The 14,839-nt window shown below is 51.3% G+C and overlaps 5 protein-coding genes across 5 annotated transcripts; 3 read left to right on the forward strand and 2 right to left on the reverse strand.

Moving 5' to 3' along the window:
* Positions 1–235: 235 nt before the first annotated feature.
* Positions 236–1,534, reverse strand: CDV56_100072 (putative zinc metallopeptidase; the record flags this gene model as incomplete). Its single annotated transcript, XM_026753691.1, has 1 exon — positions 236–1,534. One exon carries the CDS (start codon positions 1,532–1,534, stop codon positions 236–238), a length of 1,299 nt encoding a protein of 432 aa, XP_026610614.1.
* Positions 1,535–2,219: 685 nt separating this feature from the next.
* On the forward strand, positions 2,220–3,686 carry CDV56_100523 (uncharacterized protein; the record flags this gene model as incomplete). Its single annotated transcript, XM_026754142.1, has 2 exons — positions 2,220–2,536; positions 2,600–3,686. The coding sequence occupies 2 exons, from the start codon at positions 2,220–2,222 to the stop codon at positions 3,684–3,686; spliced, it is 1,404 nt and encodes a 467-aa protein (XP_026610615.1).
* Positions 3,687–4,203: 517 nt separating this feature from the next.
* On the forward strand, positions 4,204–5,295 carry CDV56_100839 (uncharacterized protein; the record flags this gene model as incomplete). Its single annotated transcript, XM_026754458.1, has 1 exon — positions 4,204–5,295. The coding sequence occupies one exon, from the start codon at positions 4,204–4,206 to the stop codon at positions 5,293–5,295; it is 1,092 nt and encodes a 363-aa protein (XP_026610616.1).
* A 164-nt stretch (positions 5,296–5,459) lies between these two features.
* Positions 5,460–8,796, reverse strand: CDV56_101036 (putative NRPS-like enzyme; the record flags this gene model as incomplete). The annotated part of the gene is made up of 4 exons (XM_026754655.1): positions 5,460–5,852; positions 5,898–8,104; positions 8,167–8,434; positions 8,488–8,796. The coding sequence occupies 4 exons, from the start codon at positions 8,794–8,796 to the stop codon at positions 5,460–5,462; spliced, it is 3,177 nt and encodes a 1,058-aa protein (XP_026610617.1).
* Positions 8,797–11,027: 2,231 nt separating this feature from the next.
* CDV56_101837 (uncharacterized protein) lies at positions 11,028–14,838 on the forward strand (the record flags this gene model as incomplete). The annotated part of the gene is made up of 4 exons (XM_026755456.1): positions 11,028–11,167; positions 11,221–11,792; positions 11,844–11,915; positions 11,969–14,838. The coding sequence occupies 4 exons, from the start codon at positions 11,028–11,030 to the stop codon at positions 14,836–14,838; spliced, it is 3,654 nt and encodes a 1,217-aa protein (XP_026610618.1).
* Between the last annotated feature and the right edge of the window lies 1 nt (position 14,839).

Below are 14,839 nucleotides of genomic sequence, written 5' to 3' on the forward strand. Positions count from 1 at the left end.
TTCCTGGGTGGGGGGAAGAGGAAGTATGTGGTTTTTATGCTGAAGAGTAACAAGGCTGATATTGCTCGGTTGGGGGAGTGGATCCAGCAGGGTAAGGTGCGGGTGGAGGTCGACAGCACGTACGAGCTGGAGGATGCTGTCAAGGCGTTTGAGAAGCTTCGGTCTGGGCGTGCAAGGGGGAAGATTATCATTCATGTGTCTAAGCCTTGACGTTTACGCAGTCATGTTTAATTGCCTACGACTGGCCATATTCATTCATACTCTCAGTAATGCCCAGAAAAGTAAGCGCACCGAGGCTCATGGCATCAACCGCCGTACGCAAAGTCGGCTGGATACACGGCGCAAAGAACGGGGAATGGTTACTCGGCAGCTCGTTCACCGTCCCCTTGGCTACAGCCTCATCCCATGTCTCCGCGTCGACGCCGCCAAACGTCCACATCACGTACGGCGCCCCCACCGCCGTCGCAAGCAGCGAGAAATCCTCACTCGCTGTGGCCGGTTCCGACTCCACCAGATTCTCCTGAAAGTAAGAGCCGAAGGTCCCCCTGAGGGCCTGCACAGTGGCCTCATCGTTGATGGTAGCCGGCGCCGAATAGATGATCTTGACGGATGGTTTCTCCACGGCCCCAGAAGCCTCGCATTCGGCCTCAACAATCCGCTTGATGCACGCGAGGACTCGTTCGCGAGTTGCCTGATCGTACGTCCGAACACTGAGCTTCAGATCCAGCTGATCCGGAACGATATTCGCCGTGTGGCCCGCCTGGATACTCCCACAGCTCACGACGGCCACCTCGCCCGGCGCCACCTCCCGACTCACAATACTCTGCAGCCTCGTCACAATCGCCGCCCCAATAGCAATCGGATCGATACAAGTCTGCGGCGCCGAGCCGTGTCCGCCGCGCCCATACACCCGCACATCGATCGCATCCGCCGCCGTGAGCAGCCGCCCAGCCCGAACACTGACCGTCCCCGTCTTCATCCGCATCACATGCTGCGCGAGCACCACGTCCGGCCTGGGGATCCGCGCATACAGCCCGTCCTCGATCATCGCCCGCGCGCCGCTCAACTGCTCCTCCGCCGGCTGGAAGATGCAGATCAGCGTCCCGGACCAGTGCGCCCGCGCCGCGTGCAGCAGGACCACGCTCGCCATGAGGCTGACGACGTGGGTATCGTGTCCGCAGGCGTGCATCACGGGGACGGTCCTCCCGTCGCCGTCCTTGGTGGTTTTGGTGCTGGCGTAGGGAAGCCCGGTTTTCTCTTCCACGGGTAGGGCGTCCATGTCTGCGCGGAGGAGGACCGTCGGCCCGGGCCCGTTGCGCAGGACCCCCGCTACGCCATAGCCGCCGATGTGGTCGTGGACGCCGAAACCGAGGCTTTGGAGGTGCGAGGCCGCTGTTGCTGCGGTTTGTTCTTCTTGGCCCGAGAGTTCGGGGGAGCGGTGCATGTGGCGGTAGGTTTCCTCGAATGGGTGCAGGTCTGGTCGGTATTTCTCAAGGAGGCCTTGGAGGTTGGGAGAAGCTTTTGTCGTTAGCATTGTTCTGTATGTCTATAGTCTACACTTACATTTCATCTGCATGGCTGTCTGTCTCGGTACGGTCTGTTTATGGAGGAAGTTGACGCTTAGGTCATTGCGGGGTTGCAGAGTACTTATATGTACCAGAGTCAGCCACCCCTTGCTTCCCTTGAAGGTATCCATAGCCGTTGTGCCGATCAGGAGATGATTGTCGTCACCTCTTCAACTGCTGATTGGATCGCCATGGCGGTACATGGCGAGCTATGGCTGTTGTCGGCTAACTTGTCCAGTCCCGCTGGATGTTCCATGGGCGATACGCGAGCTCGGCAACCAAGGGAGAGGGAAAGATAGATTGTGTTTAACTAAAGAATCCGTTGCTGTCTTGCCAAGGCAATACTTCTAAACCATAGGGAATCAAAGTCATATCTTCAGATAGGATTTGAAGCTAGGCAGTTTGGCAATGGAGCCAGCCGAGTTGGGATTTCTGTGGGCTGCGAAAGTAGCATTGGAGGAGTTCTTATTTATTGTAAACGGACGTCTTTTAATCCAATCATCTGATGCCAAGTTAAAGACTCTGCGTCCTACGGGGATTCTCGTATTCAGGTGAGCACGGAGTACGTTCAGGAGGCCACCTACGGACCGAGTCACAGCCTGCTGAGCACCCACACCAGAATATCGAATACTCGAACAGACCCAATTTACAAGCATGATCTCCCTCTGCGACCTCCCGGATGATATCCTACTAGGCATCATCGCGCAACCCGATTGCTCTGAACGCGACATCAACGCCCTCTCCCAAGCAAACCACCGGCTCCATTCCCTCGCGAAACGGTGCCTCTACCGCAAGAACGCATCGCAGAACCGAAGCAGCGCTCTGGCATGGGCATCCGAAACCGGGAATCTCGCCACAGCCCTCTACGCCCTGGAACACGGCGACGCAGACATCAACACCAAAACCCCCCAAGGCAACGGCGGGACGCCGCTCATGCTCGCCGCCGCGAATGGACATGTAACAATTGCAAAGTTCCTTCTATCCTAAGGGGCGGACGCAAACGCGTTCAACATCTTCCACGAAACAGCCCTCAGCGTTGCAGCGCAGAACGGAGCCCTCGGCGTCGTCGAACTCCTGCTGGATCACCCGGCGACTCGCCCCGACTTGGCCGACACCTCCGGCCAGACAGCGTTGTGGTGGGCCTGCTGTAACGGCCACGAGGCTGTCGTGAGGAGATTGCTCGCGAGATCGGATGTCGACATCAACCGCCAACGAGAGGACGGCGCGACCCCGCTGCTTACGGCGACCAGTGTGGGTTACATCGCTGTGGTGGAAGCGCTGCTGTCGCAGGGCGAAAGGATCGATCCGAACTGCTGCATGGAGAACGGTAGGACAGCGCTGATGGTAGCGGCGTATAATGGGTATGAGACGATTGCAAAGCTGCTTGTCGATATGCCAGTGTGCAATGTCGAGGCAGAAGACTCCGAGGGAAAAACGGCGCTTTCATACGCAGTGAGAGGGGATCACGCGGCTATCGTCCAGCTATTGATCGACAAGGCTGCAGACTTGAACCACCGGGATCAATCAGGTCGCACTGCCCTCGCAACCGCAGCGGATCGTGGCCGCGAAACTCTTACCCGCTTATTACTCCGTCACGGAGCCGATCCTACCGTTGCGGATAATCGAGGCTGGGTCCCTCTCCACTGGGCTGCCCAGGGCGGCCACGAGGCAATAGTCCAAGTCCTCCTCGAGGACGATCGCGTAAACCCCAGTCTTGCTACCTGGATAGGCACAGCGCCTCTTCATTGTGCGTCATGGGATGGCCACTATGGAGTGATCCAGCTCCTGTTAGCGAGAGATGATGTTGACATAAACTGTGAAGACAACGCTGGCTGGACACCTCTGATATGGGCAGCCTTTAATGGATCTGAGCGCCACGTGCAACTATTCCTGACAAATCCCCGTACAAATGTCAACGCTCAGGAGCATCGGGGATTAACGGCGCTTTGCTTTGCTGCCAAAACGGGCCATCAAACTGTTGTGGAAGCTCTTCTCGGTCATCCTATGATTGATACTACCGTTACGGATCACACCGGCAAGACTGCTATGATGTATGCAGATGAAAACGGTCATCAGGATGTTGCTGCCTTGATTGAAGCATCCTGCAAAGAGAAATGCTAATGGTATGGCTCAAGCTTGATGGACTATTATTGGTTGCTCCACAAAAGGAAAGAGAAGACAAGAGAAGAGAGGTTCTGTTCGTATCACTATCAGGTATTCCAGATTAAAGCCTATGCACCTAGTGTGCATACTCTGCCTGAGATCATGCCGAAGGCCTCGTATATCCTGTCAGTCTAAGGGCCTGGAGTCTAGTCGGCCTCTCTGGGATCTGGACGGGAAGCATTAATTAAAAAATAGACATGACTCACCTTCTTAGCCCGAAAGCTTAGCTGTTTGGCAGCCTCTTTCATCCAGAACAGTGATAAAGTTGATGAAACCTTGACGGAATACAACGATGTTCTGATTCCTTGATAGTTGGTTGAATTGTTGAAGAAGCAAAGGGACAGGACACCAGAATAGCAAGCACATTTACGCAACTGGTCCCTATTTCTCCCGTACTAACCCCTGAGTCCTGGCTCTTTATCCCAGACCATCATCTTATGTTTCTGCATTTCCTGCTTCTGATATTGCATCAACCATGGGCTTGCTTGAGCTACCTCATGAACTGCTTGTCCTCATAGCAGATCACCTAGGAAATGCAAGTCTCAACTCCTTATGCCGCGTCAACCGCCAACTCCACAATCTCTTAAGCCATTCTCTATACCAACGAAGCGTGCAACAGCAGGACAGTCACGTACTGCAGTGGGCTGCCATTCACGGCCGCATAGACACCCTAAAAAAGGCCCTGCAATACGGCGCTGATGTTAATACCACTGCGCCCATAGACGGCCCCGCTCTCCCAGACGGGTTTGAGCGGCGGTGCTCAAGGGAGCTCCTATTTCCATTAATGAGTGATGCCACCCCCGACAAAACCCTCCGCCGGAACTTTTGTCTGGTTGAAGGCTTGGCTCCACCGCTCGTCATTGCGTCCGGCGCGGGATATACAGAGCTTGTGGAAACACTCCTCCAACACGGGGCTAGAGTTGATATGACTGGCTCATATGGCCTCACGCCGCTGATGGCGGCAGCTAGCGCGGGCCATACGGAGGTGATGGAAATTCTGCTCGCGGGTGGTGCGGACGCGATGTTAAAGCGTGATGGCTGGGGATTCACGGCACTTGACCAGGCTGCGATGGGGGGGCATACAGCTGCTGTGGGTGTATTACTGCGTGATGCAGACCAGAGCTGTTTATGGGACAATGCCGTTGCGTACGCAGCGGAACATGGGTATATTGAGATGGTGAGGATGTTTCTGGATGCAGGCGCGGATGTAGAGGCCACATATGCCAGAGCCAGCCTTGGTCTGCCGCTCATCTTCTGGGCCACGGAAGGAGACCATCCGGACGTTGTTCGCTTGCTGCTGGAACGGGGGGAGGATATTGAATGCCGAGACCTTACTACAGCGACACCTCTAATTCATGCTGGAAGAGCGGGGAGCCGGAAGGTTTGTGAGATGCTTCTTCAGCGCGGAGCGGATGTTCATGCACGAGATGATGATGGTCATTCAACACTCTATTGGGCGAGGGGGAGACTACAGACCGAGATCGTGGAGATGCTGTTGAAATATGGTGCAGAAGCAGAAGCAGAACCAAGCCCTAACCCAGAGTCAGACTACATCATGAGCGTATGAGATTAAGCTGGAATTTAGAACATTGGCGGGAGACCCTTCTTGGGTTTCTTTCAAGACCCCATTACCTCATGTTGTTAATCTCTTATTTGTGTGATCAGAAAGACTACTCTACAATGGCTCGTCTATATTGCAAAGCTGATGATAGCTAGCACTGCGATGAACCCTCAAAAATCCCACTGATTTAGCCAGTTGGACATTTGAGCGAGCGAGACCGGCCCGAGCGATGCCATGGCTCTGCTGGCCTCCTTGGAATTCTCCACGCTGATCTCAGCATTTCGCACACCCGCACTGCGAGCTAATGCCTGATAGAAAGATAGAAGTTTCAGAGCCGGTTTCTCGGCAAGGTCCTGGGTTGAAGGATTCCGGATGTGTTCCAGCTCATCGACCCATTCCGCTAGGGACACCAGGCTCACATGATATCTTTCCTGAATTGCAGGTACCAGGGAGGCCCAGGGAATCCGGGATGGGTTTGTCAAATGAAAAACGGCATGACGTTGTGTTGACAGTGATGACCGACGACTAAATAGGATTTCGATTGTGATCTTGGCCAGAGTGTCCTATTCCTGTTAGCCTGGCGATCATTTACGACAAGGCAGACTCACCACAGCAATCCAATCCACGAGAAAACCACCCAGCCCATCCGGTACTTTCCCCATACTCTTCGACGTCTTTACCAGGGAGGGCAGCCACTCGTGTGGATTCCACAGCCCCAACCGACTATCCGGTCCAGCGATCTGTCCCACCCGTAGGATGCTCGTCGGCACCCCTGATCTCCGTGACGCCTCCAAACAAATCCTCTCCCCTACATGCTTTGATTCGCCGTATCCCTGCTTCAGCACGGCGTCCACAGTCTCCATTGGCGATTCAGGGACAGCTGACTCATCTGAAGAGGGTGTCCATGCTGCGATTGTGCTCACTGAGGAGACAAAGGCAAGGTGGGAATTGTAGCGGCTCTCGAGGCTGAAATTGATGAACTCGCGCACACCCTTGATATGAGGGTCTTCGAACGATGAGACGGGGTGATTGAAGTTGACTTTCCACGCATTGTGGATGACCAGGTCGACTGTATCCAGCAGTTTGCTGTACATGGAATCACCAAGACCAAAGCGTCTGTCTCCGAAAGACACGTGTAGGAATTCGACCTTGCTGGGGTCTTCCAAGAACGAGGCGTCCAGTCCCTTTTCGGCGAACGCTTGATGCTGGCGAGTGGCTGCATCAGTGGCCCGATTGAAACAGTATACCTTTGCGACTTTCGGATCGTTCAATAGGCCGGAAAGAATGTAACTGCCCAAGGAACCGGTTGATCCGGTGAGTATAACAGTCGAACGCTGAGGCAGTTGAGCGGAGGAGTTGGAAGATTGAATTGGGAGGTCAGCTGTGTACTTGGACACTAAGCCGGCGATTCTTTCAGAGCGCAATTCCATCGGGGTTGTCGCTGCTTGCTCCTGAAGGACGTCCAAAAGCAAACCAGCGAGCTTATCCGTGGTGGGTCGAGCGTAAACGTTCTGTACAGTAATGCTTTCCGTACTCAGCCCCGGGTTGTAAGACGAGACTGCACTTCGCAAGAGGTTGCTAAGCTGAATCGCCTGTAGTGAGTCGAGCCCTAACCCAAAAAGATCATCGCTAGGCTTGATATCAGATCGCCCAGTGAGGGAGGTAATGACTTCATGCACATAGCGATGCACACTCTCAAAGTCGATCGTCGATGGCAGCTCAGCCCCCAGCTGTTTGTCTTGCGCGGCATAGATGGCGTCAATCTCCTCTGCGTAGTCCGCATTGACGGCATGTCGCTGGGTAGTGCCCTTTGGCGTCAATTTGAATGGCTTCCCAGGGGATGCGAGTCGAACCATGTTTTTCAAGACCTGGCCGTATTGAGGAACGGTTTTGTTGGCAGTCTGCACCAAAGGCCAGATCATATCCACAAAATCCCGTTCATCAATATTCCCAGCATGATCATCAGTCGCAGGTTCAACCAGCAGGCATGTCTGGAATCGGCCCTGTCCAACGACCAGAGCGCGACGAACAGAGGGATGACCTTCTACAACCTTCTCCAATGACACAGGATTCAGCTTCTCCCCGTTACTGAGCACGATCACATCGTCCAAGCGGCCACGGTATTGCCACAACTTTGGGATTTCCGGATGCCGCACATAAATATCTTTGGATCTGTACTCCTTCAGAGCCGGAAATGTATGGAAAATCCCATGCATCAGACGAGAATTTTCCACACGAGGGATCACTAGCTCGTATAAATCATCCGCGACGGGCTGCATATCGATCCCATATGTCGGATTCCATTCGAAGAATCCCCAGTTCTCCTTTCCCTCCGGGACAAGGGAGCCGATAATGCCCATCTCAGTGGATCCGATTGGGTTTCTTACCTGGGTGTACTGGCTGAGCTTGTCTCCGACCTCCTTCGCCAGCGGAGCGCCTCCGTAGCAAACGAACTTTAAGGTGCCGAGGCATTCCAGAGCCTCCTGGAACCGGCTCATGTCTTCGAGGATCGATGGCGGTAGGATGGTAGCAGTAGGATGCGTTGCCCGGATGACATCTATCAGCAGGTTGACAGACAATGGCTGGTCCGGGTTTGCCACGAAGGGGATGTTGTGAAATATCGCTTCAAAAAACGACACAAGACCCATCAGATGGAAGTATGGTGTAATTGACAGAACAAGCTCGCTTGGATGGGGATCGGCCGAGAGCAGGTCTTGGAAAAAGGCCGGTGAGCGGCCAGAGGGTCGAGGCATGAACGGGCCGTAGTCGATAGTGCCGAGGAAGCCATGGGTAAGAGACACAGGTTTGGGCATACCTACAGAGAGATAATGGGATCATAAGCCAACCAGGCAGGCCGTTTGTAGTTATCCACCTCACCTGTTGTTCCGGAGCTGTGGATTATGAATGCGGTTTTGTCTTCCATCTCCTCATACGTCGAAGTGAAATAGTAATTCTCCACATTCGAATTGTCATTCAGCATTTCAGTAACACTTGGTACTTCCAGGGAGCTGATCGACTTGCTTGGCCCGGTTAAACCCGAGACGAGATGATGCTTCTCCGGACTGAATAACAGCATTTTGGATCTTGTCGCTCCAAACACAGAATCGTATGCTTCATTCGATAGCCGAGTCGAAGGAAAGAAGATCTACACAACATTCGAATCGTCAATCATTCCATCTCCAATGTCCGAAGACTGACCGTATAGCCTGTTTTATGTGAAGCAAGCATCAGGATAATATAGCGGATATCATTGCTCCCCAGATAGGCAATTGTTTCTCCCTTGATTGAGCTACCAAGATGCTTCTCCAGCCACCAAGACATCGTATTTACGGCGCGACATAGGTCCTTGAAAGTCATTTCGCGGAAGCCTTGGTGGACTTCTGTACCATTGGGGATCAAGCAAAATCGCCGTATAGGGCATTCAATGGCAAGAGAATCGACGACAGTTGCGAGAAGTCTTTGCGGCGGGTTGACCGTCTCGGATTCAGTGTCAATAACACCCACCATGTTAATGGTTTTCTAATGTCAGCTAAAAAGGAAAAAGAAGTAGACTGAACTAAAAGTCGATTTGTGTTGGGATGCTTAGCATCATGGCAGAGAAAGAGAAACTCTTTATAGCTGATCGGCCACTTAATCAACGCACCCCCAACAGATAGATAGCATGGCATTCTTGCGCTTTCCGGGCCTATTACTATGTACTTGACTGTATTAGCCCACCTTATCCTCGAAATTGGGTGCATAAGCAATGGGAACCCCATGTCGATCACTGGGGAAAGGGTTGGGCAATTCATGCTTTGTGGATGTTGAACAAGACATATGCCAGGAAACTTGTGCATAATGTGGCTGGTAGTAGTACTAGTCAGTCCTAGTTATGAGCTTGTCTTGAAGATGCAACCCAAACTCGGCAGTCGGCACTGCTTTTTACACCGTAGCCGATCAATATGGGACATGGTGGTCTGCAGATCCTCCCCCTTGGCGTATTGAAATTTCGCTGAAGATTAAACGCTGGGGAATGTTTAATTATGCCTCGGATATACCGGATGTGATGTGCAGATCCTCATACTGTTCTCAGTATAAGACACATAGTGGTATATTCCAAAATGCACAAAATCACTTCCCCTTGTGGTCAGATCTCATGGAGGTATCCAGTCTAAAGCAGTGAAATGATTGAATAGGGTTACCAGTGAATACCTACCCTGATTACATCCCCCTGACTGTTGATATGTCCATGTATCATTAAATCATGCAATGCATAGCAACTACACTGCTGCTGTGACTCTGGCCAACGCCTTTCTCCCTTTCCTGTTGGGGAAGACAACTGCGACAGCTCTGATCTCGTAAGGAGTTCCCTACTTATCTAGGCCTCTTTACCTGGATACTGCGCATCCAAAGCGGCTTTGAACACATCCGCCATGTGTCTTCGGGCTCAATTGAGAGAGGCTAATCCAAGCAGTTCGTCCGTCACCTCGTCCTGTAAAAGTGGCTGCCCGGTGGTGGAAGCCACTTCGACCCTTTGGCATTTGCTTCGATATCTTCGAGATGGTTGATATCACGAACGGAGTGTTCCAGGCCACGACAGCGCGCCTCAGTAAGGACTTGCATGGCCAGGAAAGTTCTTTAAGAGCAAGTGTCACGGATCAGAAGAGCATACTACTGCATCAGCCTAGCCAGTCTCCATCCAGCACGAGACTCAATAGGTAATTACCCATTTGCTGAACTTGTTTGTAGCCCTGATCCTTCTGAGAAAGTGGCGAAAGTCATAATGTTGCTATACACCCGCTAATAGTCAACATTACTAACATTGAACTTGCACAACTACCGGCAGTATTTGAACTTAGAAAGATAGAAATTTAAAGCAATATACAACAGCGGGGATTCGCTTGTGGTCACCCACCCAACTACTAACTGGCTGGCGGGTGGCTTCAACACAGTGAAAAGGTTGGTTGGTGCTGCCGTTGACTGACGCTGCTTATAGTCCAACTCACACAACCTTAGGTGAGCTTAGACAAGTGCAAAATAGAGTTAATTACCAGTACCCTTTGTAAAATTAGCCCCCCTGTTAACCCGTCAAGGTACTGCGTACTGCATACTATAAGAAAATATGGTCTTCTCTCTCAGTCTCTTTAGGATTATCTATTATAACCACATCTACATCAAGCAGTAAAGTATATAGTATGAAAAATAGCTAAAGTTACAATCAAGATACTATTGTAGTAACTTGAAAGGTACTATCGATTGATTCTTGATAGGTACTATGGGCCACCATTACTGTCTAGAAATATAAGGCCTGTAGGATATCTTTCTACCTACCTAATATAAAATTGCCACAATGGGGAAATGACCCTTATATGCATTAAAACTATACATCTCTGAGATGATAGCAATAACCACTGCACCCAAACTAAAGCTTCTGGTGTCCTGTTCTTTCAATCTCATTGCCCAGCCGATCAAGCAGAAAACTGACCATAATAAACCAGGCAAGGCAGACGAACGTTGCAAAACCAGACAGCATTCTCCAGGGATGTCAGACTGAAAAGTACGGAATGGTCTGTCAGTGCAAATCTCAGCCTCACTGACCGTACTTTTTGCTTTTGCAGGTCTCACCCTGGCAACATTAGCCTTTTTTGTCGCGTCGAACAACGTCGCCATGGCACCATTTTTTAAAAAAAATACCCTTTACGCAACGACGGTGCTTACTTGATGTTCTTTTCCCAAACAAGATTCAACACCGGAAGACGATGCAGCGTTCCCCTTATCCGAATGATGAATACACGATCGGTTGGATTTCTGCGTCCCACGACGAATTCGTCGTAGGTATGGCCGTGCTAGATGAGGAGCATGGGAGACCTCAATCCACGCCTGCGGATGACACCAACGCGTATCACTTAGGGCGCCTGGGTGAACACAACGTCGCAATGGTGAAGTGGAGAGGAAAGACTGGTTCTGTCCGCCGCCTCGGAAGATCCTGGCCGCTGTCGATCTTTTGAAGGCATACCACACGAGGCCGAAGAATCCGATGAACAACATGTTGCATATTATCGAGCAATTGGGCAAGGAGTATGCTTATCCGGGGGAGAACAGAGATCTTTTGTATCGAGCAGACTATGACCACACGTCCAACACCGAAAATTGTGACGCCTGTGACGACTCAGCTCTCATCGCGCGTAGACCTCGCAACATCCCATCGAGACCGAGCGTTCATTACGGGGTCATAGCATCAGGGAATATGGTCATCAAGAATGGGGTTGAACGAGACAGAATCAATCGCCGCTATGGTAATTCGATATTCTGTTTTGAGATGGAGGCTGCTGGATTGTTGAACAATTTCCCATGTATTGTTGTTCGAGGGATAAGCGATTACTCTGACTCGCACAAAAACGATATATGGAGACAGTTTGCGGTTGCAACAGCTTCGGCGTATGCAAAGGACCTTCTCTCACATATCGAAGCGGTTGATGTGCGGGCTTTGCCCACGGTGCAGGATGTTCAACTCCTGAATGTTGGTATGTCGTACGGAAGACTTTCCTGGCAGCATCTCTCACTAACATCTGTAGTGTCCAAGAACATAGCAAAGATTGAGAAGGCCATTGTCGAGAATACAGACCTCTTGATAAACGTCAAAGAAGGTGACTCAAGGTGCGCTCCGCTCCACTGAATTGCCTTTACTAACAGCGCCCAGAAACTCGGAAGAGAGGCCTGCAGGATCAACAGGCCAAATGTGAACGATGGCTGAGACCGCTAAACATGCGGCAAGTCCAGCAAGTTCAATCGCAGAAAAGAACGCGGGGTACCTGTGACTGGATCTGGTCAAACATGACATTCGCAAACTGGTATACTTTGTCTCACCCGTCCCACCTGGATAGGATACTACTGGTTATTGGCCGTCCCGGTTGTGGTAAAAGCATTCTGGCTGCGTACATCGTTGAGTATATGAGCAAGATCAATGTGAATTCTTTTCTCTTCGCATTCTCTGGCGGCCATACCGGTCAGCGAAACCTGAGTGATCTGCTCCGCTCCCTCACATGGCAGTTGCTGGGAATCGCTCCTGCTGAAGAAGCAATTTCCGTTCTCCAACAGTCTATGCTGAAAGGGCAACCTACAACCGCCGAGTTGTGGACGATCTTTGATGCGATTGCAGCACTCCTATCCAAGCCGGTTTTCTGTGTCGTTGACGGAGTCGATGAGTGCAAAGATACTGCCAGCGAATTTGTTGAAAAGCTCCTTGATTTTCTTGCCGGCCGTTCTAACTTTCGTTTCATCCTACTCGGCCGTCACCGCGCCTTTCATACGCTCAATTGCGCGAGGCATACAATTGAAATGGATCGCACTCTGACAGAACAAGACATTGAGACAGTTATTAAAGCCGAAATCGGGCTGTCTGATGTGCTCAATATAGGCACTCTGCGAGATGAAGTCTTCAGGACTTTGAGGCAGCACGCAGATGGCAATTTTCTGTGGCTTAAGTTCATGCTTAAGCATTTGAACAAGTCTGCCGGCGAAGCTGACGCTTTGCAAAGGCTGCGTAACCTACCCCATGACCTTCAAACGACCTATGAGCAGCTGCTTTGGGGCCTTGTCAGGCGGCTGGAACCTTCCGAATTGGATCTTGCTCATAAGGTGCTGGCTTTCATAATTGTCGCTCAGCGTCCACTGAGTCTCGATGAGTTTCAGCACTTACTTGCGGCGGATGCTCTCGCCACATCTCCGCAGAAAGATCACCGACTTGACAACTATCTCATCCCGCGACTGGAACGAAGGCTCTTAGATATCTGTGGGGATCTGGTCAGCGTTGCTGATGGCTATGTGCGGCTAGTACACTTCTCTGTGATGGAATTCTTGATGAGGCCCGAGCAGGAATGGCGGAGGGCCGGGAAATCTCGCAAGATAATTATGTTCCGGGTGCCTTTGCAGCAGTCACACGGTAGACTTGCATCTGCCTGCGTTGAATATTTTGAAGCAAGCTACTATAGCTCGCTCACAAGTGATTGGAACACCTTCTCTCAAATCACTCGGAGATATCACCTGCTGGCCTATCTATCCCGATATATGCTTGCGCACTTTTGTCGGTCTGATATTGATCCTGGCTCAATCATACCTCGGCTTGTCAGATTCCTTAACTCAGACCGATGCATAACTTGGCTAGAGCACCTTTGTGTGGATACCGTTGAAGACGACCATCTGAATTCCCTAGACATCAAATATCTCGGATTGGAGGAATTTGAATCCTGGTTGGATGAACACATGCAATCTGCAGGAATTCCACTCATTCTTCGGACACGCCTGACCGAGGAACATGAGAGACGGCGGCAACACTATGGACAGAATGATTCGCGGACTGAGCGAATACGCTTGATCCTTGAACTGATTCAAGCTGCTCCTTTATTCAGCGACGCTCACGAAGTGACATCCTCGAAGTGCAGGGTTCCAAGCGGTTCACTTGATATTGCACCTATGATGCGAGTGCTTCGGAAAGATGCACCCTTGCCCCCGCACTTCGGGCTCGATCTCCTGCTCAAATTGCAATCTTATGTTCGACAATTCGAACGGCTTATTGATCCTCTAGAAATACTATTCCGCGCCATAGTACAGAAGGCCTCAGCCCTTCCTTTTCTCGTCCTTGCTCCTGTGGCCATGTTCTACCTCCGGGTAGAAAGATTCGAGGACTGTCTTGAAATCTTGCATACAGCCCTTGACAAGGCCAAGCGTAGAGAAGGGCACCTGCAGTACATAATACGACTCTTCATCGCCGCACTATACTCTAAGCTTGGACATTTTGACCTTGATGAGGCATATTACTTCGAAGCATTAGCAGGGCTGGAAAGAATCCAGGGCCCAGAGCACCAGTATACACTATTCGCAATGTTTATGATAGGAGAGAGGTTCTATCGCCTGGGACGGTACACTGATGCGTTATCCTTTTTCACGAGAGTCTATTCGTGCCATGAGAAGAGGCTACCAAAGCGACAGCTCATTTTTTACCCCGAGCTCTCCTTCTACATAGCTCGAATCCATGCGCATCTCGAGGAGTATGAAATTGCGTTGAAGTTCTTTTCAAAGGCCCTTACAGGGCTGAAGAAACCGCTTGCATACAATGAGTGCCTCAAAGAGGACATATTACACCGGATGGGTTCCGTGTATGCACGTCTCGGGCAATATGAGAATGCACTCAATTCCTTTTCCAGAGCACTGGAAGGCATGGAAAGATTGGTGGGACACGAGCATAGGCGCGCCTTATATATCCGGTATGAAATCGGTGTCCTTCATATGGATCGTCAGGACTATCGCAGAGGACTGGAATCCCTTTCCGAAGTCCTGCCATACCTGGAGGAAGTGTTCGGCGAGGAGGGAGGTATTACTATATCGACGTTGCAGCTGATCGGTATCGCCTACCTGCGGGACCAACAATACGAGAAAGCGTTGGATTCGCTCTCCAGAGCACTGAAGAGACTGCAGACGGCGTTTGGACCAGGCCATCCTGCGACCTCATCCATGTTTGACCTCGTCATACGTGCATACAACGAGGCCCACTGCCATGACGAAACAGAATAAA

Source organism: Aspergillus thermomutatus, assembly GCF_002237265.1.
Source record: "Aspergillus thermomutatus strain HMR AF 39 chromosome Unknown NODE_295, whole genome shotgun sequence".
Lineage (NCBI taxonomy): Eukaryota > Fungi > Ascomycota > Eurotiomycetes > Eurotiales > Aspergillaceae > Aspergillus > Aspergillus thermomutatus.